General features: G+C 46.4%; 1 protein-coding gene across 14 annotated transcripts in view; it reads left to right on the top strand.

Annotated features, from left to right (window-relative positions):
• Positions 1–10,000, top strand: part of ppfibp2b (PPFIA binding protein 2b) — a 51,718-nt gene that overhangs the window by 36,354 nt on the left and 5,364 nt on the right. For 8 of the 14 annotated variants that reach the window (XM_030365337.1, XM_030365336.1, XM_030365343.1 and 5 more), the window contains 15 exons: positions 162–254; positions 2,170–2,281; positions 2,476–2,508; positions 3,399–3,460; positions 3,563–3,638; positions 4,151–4,233; positions 4,561–4,628; positions 4,874–4,945; positions 5,380–5,437; positions 5,727–5,777; positions 6,463–6,628; positions 7,231–7,263; positions 9,133–9,165; positions 9,595–9,733; positions 9,990–10,000. The exon at positions 9,990–10,000 is cut by the window's right edge and continues 109 nt beyond it. In XM_030365337.1, the coding sequence (XP_030221197.1) occupies positions 162–254; positions 2,170–2,281; positions 2,476–2,508; positions 3,399–3,460; positions 3,563–3,638; positions 4,151–4,233; positions 4,561–4,628; positions 4,874–4,945; positions 5,380–5,437; positions 5,727–5,777; positions 6,463–6,628; positions 7,231–7,263; positions 9,133–9,165; positions 9,595–9,733; positions 9,990–10,000 (1,090 nt within the window). The remainder of the gene's footprint in view (positions 1–161; positions 255–2,169; positions 2,282–2,475; positions 2,509–3,398; positions 3,461–3,562; positions 3,639–4,150; positions 4,234–4,560; positions 4,629–4,873; positions 4,946–5,379; positions 5,438–5,726; positions 5,778–6,462; positions 6,629–7,230; positions 7,264–9,132; positions 9,166–9,594; positions 9,734–9,989) is intronic. The other 6 variants (XM_030365338.1, XM_030365347.1, XM_030365339.1 and 3 more) reach the window with 5 other exon arrangements.

The following is a 10,000-nucleotide window of genomic DNA, read 5'->3' on the forward strand; positions in this document are numbered from 1 at the left end:
TCTTTGAGTTCAATGGGATTTTCACTCTGACAACGTTCGTTTTTTCTATTAAGGGGCCAAAACGTCCTCCTGAGGTGAACTCTTAACTGCATGACTTGGATTACGGGTTGTTTCTAATTGTTGATGTTCAAACCACAAACCAATTGTTCTTCTTTCCCCAGGACCTGGTACAGGAAGTGACGCAGCTGAGGAACAAGGTGGAAGAGCTGGAGGATGAGAAGAGCAACTACGAGAGGAAACTCAGAGTCACCAAGGTACCGCGGGAAAAACACAGCGGTGATGTGCGTTGTCATGGCAATCGGACCTAAAACGCTATGTTGCAGGAAGCCGTTATCACCCTGATCTTCTTACTTGATTGATGGGTAAAACAGACTCACACCCGGCTCCACTGCACTTTGAAAGTCGTGTTTCCTGTTCCCTCTCTTCCTTTTGGAACCCTTTTGCTAACTTCTAACGTCTAACTCTTTGTCCTTCCTCACTAGCACTTGTTGCTGCTTATGCCTTTTTCCTCTTTCTCCCTCTCCTTCACTCATCTGTCTTCCCCTCCCTCTAACTCTCTATCGGATGCCTCCCCCTCCGTGTCTCTCTGCTGCCCCCCCCCCCCCCCCCCCCCCCAGCTGTCCATCTCTTACTCTCTCCATGTGTGTTACCAGTCACTCATGACCCAGCTGGCCAGCCTCAAACTCACTGTGGAGCACACACAGCTGGAGAGGCAGCGCTGGGAGGAGCGCTGGCGCAGTGCACAGGTGCCCTCTCTCCCCCCCTGGCTCTACCTCTCTCTACCTCTCTCTACCTCTCTCTACCCCTCTCTACCTCTCTCCCCCCCTGGCTCTACCTCTCTCTACCTCTCTCTACCTCTCTCTACCTCTCTCTACCCCTCTCTACCTCTCTCTACCTCTCTCTACCTCTCTCTACCTCTCTCTACCTCTCTCTACCTCTCTCTACCCCTCTCTACCTCTCTCTACCTCTCTCTACCTCTCTCTACCTCTCTCCCCCCCTGGCTCTACCTCTCTCTACCTCTCTCTACCCCTCTCTACCTCTCTCTACCTCTCTCTACCTCTCTCTACCTCTCTCTACCTCTCTCTACCTCTCTCTACCCCTCTCTACCTCTCTCTACCTCTCTCTACCTCTCTCTACCTCTCTCCCCCCCTGGCTCTACCTCTCTCTACCTCTCTCTACCCCTCTCTACCTCTCTCTACCTCTCTCTACCTCTCTCTACCTCTCTCTACCTCTCTCTACCCCTCTCTACCCCTCTCTACCGCTCTCTACCTCTCTCTCCCCCTGGCTCTACCTCTCTCTACCTCTCTCTACCCCTCTCTACCGCTCTCTCCCTCCTTCGCTCTCCCTCTCGACCTCTGTCTCCCAGCCTATCACAACGAGCCATCCCTCCATTTCCTATTTGTCCCCTCCTTAACGTCCCCTTTCCCTCCTTCTCAGCTCCATCTTGTTTTTTCACACTTTTTATGTGTGCATCCTTTTTTTCTAACTCATCCAACTCTTTTCCTTCACCTCTGTCAGAGTTGCGTTCATGTTTTGCTCTTCCTTCTCCTGTTTTGTCTCCACCTCATTTTCATTACGGCACGTCTCTACAGTCTCCCCCTGACTGTTGATCGGCTGATAGGCTGCACAGATAGAACCAACCACCCCTTTGTGCCGCTGTGTGCCCGTCCATGAAGGGGGGTGTGTGCGTGTGTGTGTGTGTGTGTGTGTGTGTGTGCGTGTGTGCGTGCGTGCGTGCGCGTGTGTGTGTTGGTGACACGGTGCTAACTTTAATTTATAGCTCCAATATGGATGACTCTCTTGGTGCCATGTCTTCATCCATTATTATCATCATTATCATCAATAGCCCAATCAATGTATGGTCCTTACAGAATCATGTTTCCACACCGACCATACCTACTCAAAGGCTTGGTCTACTGGGTCTATCTGTGTCATTTCAGACGCTGTCATGCATGCATACAAAGGATACAAACACACACACACACACACACACACACACACACACATACACACACACACACACACACACACACACACACACACACACACACACACACACACACACACGCACACAAACACACACACACACACACTTGTTTATACTACTTATTGTTCTGTTAATTTCTCTCTCTCGCCGTCTCTCGCTCGCTCTGTCTCTCTCTGACACAGGTAGCGATAGGGGAACTACAGGAGATGCTGTCCTCGAAAGACAACGAGATCCACAGTCTGCACAACCGACTCATGGCCAGAGAGAGCACATTGAACAACAATGGAGGGAAAGGTAGTGACATTTCTGTCTGTCCATCTTCAAGTCTGTATGTCTGTCTGTTTATTTGTCTGTCTGCCTGTCTGTCATACCGATAAAGGCATGTCAGTGCAATCTAACCAAGCAATGTCTAACCAAAGCATGCCACCTCCCTCTCTAATGCTAACATCCTCCCTCCTCTGTCTGCTCTCTGCTGCCCTCGGCTGTAGAGGAGGAGTACATCAAGCAACTGCTTGAAAAGTGTAAGGCACACTCTGTGTGTGTGTGTGTGTGTGTGTGTGTGTGTGTGTGTGTGTGTGTGTGTGTGTGTGTGTGTGTGTGTGTGTGTGTGTGTGTGTGTGTGTGTGTGTGTGTGTGTTTGTGTGTGTGTGTGTGTGTGTGTGTGGGCGTAGTTGTGTGTGTTTGTGTGTGAGTGAGAGAGAGAGAAAGTATGCTTGTGTGTATGTGTGCCTGCACGTGTATGTTTCTGAGGGTGTTTTCAAACATTGTTTGCCAGAAATTCTCTGTATTTCACTATCGTACAGCCGGTTAGAGAGGTTTAATGTTCAGTAATAATTGACAAAAGCTATAAGCAAGTTTTTATCTCCAGCTACACAACAACTAAACCTAATCGGTTCATAATGTACATTAGCATTGAGCCTTCGTAGATCAAAAGGTTACTTACCATATTTATGTAGGATCAAGTATTGATTTGAGAGAGGGGTCCCGGCGATCTTGAACATATATATATATATGTTAGATTAATTATATATATTTCTTAATTACAGTATTCTATGACGCAGGGTGTTTTCCATCCCTTTCCCTATAGTTAATCTACAATGCAATATCAGTTTTGTGTTTATATTATTTACTTAACATCAACTTAATAAAGTTCCCTGTTAACTCGTTAACGTAAATATGTGTGTGTTTGTGCGTGTGTATGTGTTTAAGTATAGTGTGAAGTAAAAAAATCAAACCTCTTGGACCACATCAATTCTGATCATACATGTTCTATCTTAGACATGGCACGGGCAATTTTGCTGTAACCTCCCTGCTTTGTTTGCCAAGCCCATTCCCATCTCCCTGGCTATCATGTCTGAAGCCATTCTCTTCCAGACCTATTGTTTTAACGGTCACCCTTCCTGCGTTCCAGACCAAGAATTCCAGAAACTGAAGAGAGGCATGGAGTCTTTGTTGGCTTCTAACGATGAGAAGGTGAGAGGAGCGGCTGTCGCAAGAGGCACATATCGTACGCAAATGTCTTTCCTGCCTCGATGGCTCACTGTTGTGTGTTGCGTGTCTGTGTTTACGGAACAGGATCGACACATCGAGGAGCTGACCACTCTGCTGGGACACTACAGGAAGGTGAAGGAGGTGGCAGCTCTCCCACAAGGTGACGGCGCTACTCCTGTATCTGCTGTTCTCATGCGTTTTGATTGCGCTCCAATAAGGGTGACCAGAAAGCAGCCCAGCTGTTCCAAACTACTCATTGTCGTTAAATACTGACTTCAAAAATCTGCAATACATTAATGAGTATTCAATTAAACACATGACTGATGACTAGAATTTATCAGGAGTATGGTATAAGAACATCTCATATGCATTAAATAAGAACAATTCTATTTATTGCAATGTTAAATGCATCACCAAGCTGGGTGCTACACTGTGGTAGTGGATGAGGTGTCATAACCCCTAACACACATGCATACACACACAAACGCACGCACGCACGCACGCACGCACGCACGCACGCACGCACGCACACTATGTAGAGCACTTTGAAGAGCCTTATAGCAATGCAATTAATTATAATAATGATTATTATGATGATAATGATAATTATTTCAATGCCCCATCCTCTCTCACGTTCCCATGTTTGTGTTGTGTGTTTGTTTGACTCTGCAGCCAGCAGTGAGGAAGAGCTGAGTAGCTCTCATCAACCCAGAGCTCTGACTCACAAGGCCCACTCAGAGATACTCCGGTCTGAGGTACGGTACTCAATCTTTGAGTCTTTTAACGTCTTTTACCCACCGGAGTGGCAAAAACTACCGGCTAAGCAATTGGTTTGTATATAAGCTTGCATTCTTTTACCTGCCAAATGGTCAAATCTATCCACAGTTGGCTTGTTGCAGGTGTTTGTTTGGGGTCCTACAGGCAGAACTTGACAAAATGGGTTTACCGCCGTGGGTGTAAATATTATTTACATTATAATAATCATCATTCCAGCTACAGAATGTGGTGTATTTATTTGTTATTTTTTATTCACTAATCCTGTATTCCAATCCTTAATCCTGCTTATCTTCTTCCCTTTTTAGTTCTGTTCTCAGGGATTCTCTCCTTTTCTCATGTCCTCAGCCTCTTGCCATAGAGAACTGGACTTTGGGTATGTTAGCGCATGCACACACACATATAAACACACACAGACAGACACACACACACACACACACACACAGACACATGCAGATGTATACACACACACACACACACACACACACACACACACACACACACACACACACACACACACACACACACACACACACACACACACACACACACACACACACACACACACACACACACACACACACACGTGGAGACTTTGATTGCTGTGTGTTTGTACTATAGCTCCAGTATGCAGAGCCCCTTCGAGACCTTCAAGGTGACCATCAGCGACGCCAGTTACCTCAATGGATCATGGCAAGTAGTGGTCCTGTCTGTTTGGAGACGGACGCAAACGTGTGGTCATAAGAAACCACCTCACTAGGACAGCAGCGGCACGGCGGTACATATTGGATGAATAAGGCATCCTCTCCTGCTTTTAAAGCACGTGTATCCATGGGATATTTACGCATTACTTTAGATATATAATGTACAGGTAATAATGTGTGTGAGGTTTGTCATGCCCTACAACTTTAAGTGGGTATACTTTACATTTATGGCTAAACAATGAGGATAGGTATCTACTGGTAGCGCTTTAAAGTTAGCATGTGATATGTGTGTGTGTGTGTACTGTACTATTCTATGTCTCTTGAGTGCGGCCAAAGGGGCCTTCAGGCCAATTCTATTCTTCTTAGGTTTTTTCCTTTTCAAATATTTGCGTGATGATGTGATCCTGTTTCCTGTCTGTTTAGGAGCCAGAACCGAGTGCTGTCTAGCAGCCTGGAGGAGCTGCAGACTGGATCTTCAAAGGTTTTTTTCACGACTGTGTACTCGTTGTTGAATAAAATCTTTAATTTATATAATACAAATATAATTATCAATCAATTTAGTAGTCATTAACCTATGCTAATCATTGCATGCGTGTGTGGTTGTGTGGCTGTGTGCGTGTATGTGCGTGTGTGTGTGTATGTGCGTGTGTGTGTTTGCCTGTGCACATGTGCGTGTGCTGTGTGTGTGTGTGTGTGTGTGTGTGTGTGTGTGTGTGTGTGTGTGTGTGTGTGTGTGTGTGTGTGTGTGTGTGTGTGTGTGTCCGCCTCAGGCTGTAGAGTTCCTGCCACATGAGCCTGTGTCCTCAGACGCAGTGGCCAAGGTATCTTTAAGCGGCGTGGCACGACACAACCTAACCCTGTACTAACCCGTTCCCCCAGCACAAACTCAACCAACACACGTTACACTATACACTGTGCACTGTACAAAACATAGCAAATGCATTCAATCTAGTGGATATCAACAGCACAGGACACCCAGGGTTGGGCGCCACCTGAAGGAACTGTCAGAAAGCCTTCCCATCTCGGCTGCCTCCCAGCCCTCTCTTCTCCGCTGGCCTCTTGGCCGTGACGTCGGGCAACGCGGGGCCTTGTGACTCTGATGCCTGCTGAAGTAGCGAGCGCATCAGAGCTTCGCCCTCCAGAGGAAACCGGCGTTGTCTATTTTTAGAGCAAAGGGTTTATTCAACGGAGCAAAGGGATGGGAGTCGATCATGACCCTGCCCTTGAGGTCTCCTGGAAGAGATGTGAGGCTGTATACGGTAGAAGAGGGAGATGGATTCAGGTTGTCGCTGCCTCTCGTGAACTTTCAAATGTTGTTCACGCAACAATCGCTAAAAAAGCATGCACAAGATATGCCTTGGAGAGCACAACATATACATGCATTGGTGTGTTCGTCCTTTGCCTTAAGGGAGTTTTTCCCATGCTAAGGCGGTTTACCTGTATCATCACATTGACCTGACTTAAAAAAAATTCATTCTCAAAGCTGATGGATTCTCTCCAACGCAGAATCGACACATGGATGAGAACCAATACCGGACCCTGCCAGGGAAGCTGAGCAAGGCAGCAGGCCACAGGACTGGTCATCTTAACGGAGAGCAGGAGAGAGACGAAGAACGCCCCCCCTCTCCCAAGCAGCTCTCCCACATCAAGAGCCACAAGGACTACGGTCTCAGTAAGGCCCGAGGCCGGCCCGCCACCCAAACACCTTATCTTCCTTTCCTTCTACTCTGGGTCTTTGTGGTTTGTGTGCTTGTTTTTTTTGTGATCACCAATGAACTAAACAAGGCTTGCTGTTTACCAAAAGATATACAAAGTAATAACAATGCAATCGGTAACACTGACTTTCTCTTTCTCTACTAATTAGGCTTCTAACGCTTCCTGTTTATGCTCTTTCTCTTTCTTCCTTCCTCTGTCTTTCACACTTTGTCTCGCCTCATTTTCACCTCAACTCTTGCGTGATCTGCTGCTCCACTGCCCTGCAATACACTTCTCTGTGTGTGTCTCTCGCTGTCTCTCTCTCTCTCTCTCTCTCTCTCTCTCTCTCCGTCTCTCTCTCTCTCCGTCTCTCTCTCTCTCTCTCCGTCTCTCTCTCTCTCTCTCTCTCTCTCTCTCTCTCTCTCTCTCTCTCTCTCTCTCTCCGTCTCTCTCTCTCTCTCTCTCTCTCTCTCTCTCTCTCTCTCTCTCTCTCTCTCTCTCTCTCTCTCTCTCTCGCTCCCTCTCTCTCTCTCTCTCTCCCTCTCTCTCCGTCTCTCTCTCTTTCGGTTTTGACTGGAGTTCGCTGTCGGAGTGCCAGTGCTCCAGCTTTAGGTACTGTATTACCCAACTTTATAAGCTCCCTCTGATATGAGAAAATCTTTTCAAATAAATGAGTCATTTAGACCTAATTGGTGCCCCCTTAGCTTCTGTTGAGGCCTGTGGGATTACAGCTGTGTGAAGAGGTGCCCTCACCGTGACTTTAAGAAGCTTAGCGTTTGCTAGAGATTGGATTCATTTAAGACTCTCTCCATAACTCATGACAAATAAAGTACCTCTCTCTGGCATCAGCCTTTCTTGGACACACAACAACCACACACATATACACACACAGACAAACACACACACATATACACAAATGCATATACACACAACGACAAGGACATTGGGTAGTACATACTCACACACACACACACACTAACACAAACAAACACTAACACACACTTCAACTCCTTGTTAAGGGGCATGCATACTGACATACTCATGCATCATGAGTTCACACATGCATGCACATATCCAGCAACCAACCACTACCACCCCCGCTTGTTCCTTCAGTCCCCTAACACACACACACACACACACACACACACACACACACACACACACACACACACACACACACACACACACACACACACACACACACACACACACACACACACACACACACACACACACACACACACCCCGGTTTGTTTTACAGCGTAGTGCAGAGCAAGCTAATGTGTTGGAGCAGTGTGTGTTGGAAGACGACGTTTGAATGTTAAGGGCTATGCTTGCTTCATTCGGCTTTGACGTCCATTGTGCACTAAGAGGCAAAGCTGCCAGACATCCAGCTCTCTCCAACCCCCCTTCCCCCCACTCTCCCTCCATCTGGAAGGATTGGTGGAACCACAGGGAAAGGACTCAGAGGCATAAAGTATGAAAAGTATAGTCTTTACTTGTAGAAGCAAAGGTCAGTACACAAGTAGTCAATCAGTTATCATGTAGACAAATCAGATAAGGGTTAGCGTCGTGGTTTGGTGTACAGGTAATCACTGAGGATCAGACAAACAAATCCAGCAGGGAGAAGGCAAAGGCATATTCAGGGGCAACCAGCGGGAATCAAAACCTAGCAACCGTAATAATCACCCGGGCTCATGCTGGACGTTTGACACTGAGGAACGGAGACGAACTGGAACAGACGAGATAGACACGCGGACTAAGTACAGTAGGGCGGCAGTGGTTCAGGAGGTAGAGTTAACTGGGTTAACTATATCAACACACACTGCTCACACACTGTGCTTGGTTCTACAGCCCTTTTTTCATTTATATTTTTATTAAACAAAATACAGGAATACAATGTCAGAGAGTAAATTGCCAGTTTCATGTTTTTATTTTTATGAATAAAGTTGTAAAGCATAGTTGTAGCTAGCAACAACCAGAGAAACATCAAGAATGTGAAATAAAATAATGCCCCCACTACACTAATCTCCCTTGTGAAAGAAGTAACCATCATACACTTTACAGTAGGATAAGAAATCCAGTCCTCCCCTGCAGACATGTGACTTGTAGACAGAAGTCTGATTTAAGCATCCTCATGATGATGATGATGATGATGATCATCATCATGGCATTCAAGAGACAGTGTGTGGTGCCTGCTGAAGAAGAGTTACACTGCAAGGCGTTACTTAATTAGTTCACTTGCTTGCCTCAATTTGTTTGTATCTGGTGAGGCATTGTCCAGCATTGTTGTCTTTATATAATTATTTTATGGATAACTGTTTTACAGTCTAGCCATATAATAATAACAATATCAATGTGATAATATTTATAAAATATATATATATATATATTTATAAATGTAATGGGATTTCTGACTGATGCCTGCTTCTGCTCCTTTCTTTCTCTCCCTTGCTTTGCTAACATCTTCCTGTGCCTCAGGATTGGCTGGGAAACACAACCTCTATGATGTTGGTGGGTAAAATGCCCCAACAGTACAATTACTTTATAGCTTGACCTCTCGGACAGCCCTGTAGCGAAACATGCTTCTCTTCAAATATTCATCAAAAGAAGACAGGGATCCTTGACCCTAGTGAGCAACTGAAGTGAACAACTGTTCAAATACACATCTGGAATAACAATCATGCATACCCTTTTCTGGGATTGTAGCACAATGCTATGACGTAATGGATCTTATTATTCATTATATTACGATATATTGTAGAGGTGTAGTGATGACGTTAGATGAAGAAAAATTAGAAATACGCCCTTGATAAAGATGTACTAGAGTTGTGCTGGATGGTACTTAGTTTATATTGGATCCCTCTCGTCTGAAGCAGACTGTCCTTTCGGGACAGTGCAGGTGAGGCCAGTGTGTCTGATGTCCTCTCCCCACTGTCCCAGGCCGTCCAGAGAGCCTTCTGGAGGAGTCGTGCCTCTCCGACCAGTCGCCGCTGTCCTCCGGGGGGAACTCGGAGCAGCACTCCCCGGTCTCGCCCGAGAACAGGAAGAGTCACAGAGGCATCCGCAAACTCTGGGGGAGGTGAGTATCTGTCTGTCTGTCTGTCCGTCTGTCCGTCTGTCCACCTGTCCACTTGTCCACTTGTTCACCTGTTTGCCCGTCGGCCTCTCTCTCTGTCTCTCTCTCTCTCTCTCTCTCTCTCTCTCTCTCTCTCTCTCTCTCTCTCTCTCTCTCTCTCTTGTTCTCCCTCCCTCCCTCCCTCATACCTCTCTCTCACTCTCTCTCTTTCTCCCTCCCTCCCTCCCTCTCTCTGTCCCTCTCTCTCTCTCCCGGCCAGGATCCGGCGGA

Source organism: Gadus morhua, chromosome 9 (assembly GCF_902167405.1).
Source record: "Gadus morhua chromosome 9, gadMor3.0, whole genome shotgun sequence".
NCBI lineage: Eukaryota > Metazoa > Chordata > Actinopteri > Gadiformes > Gadidae > Gadus > Gadus morhua.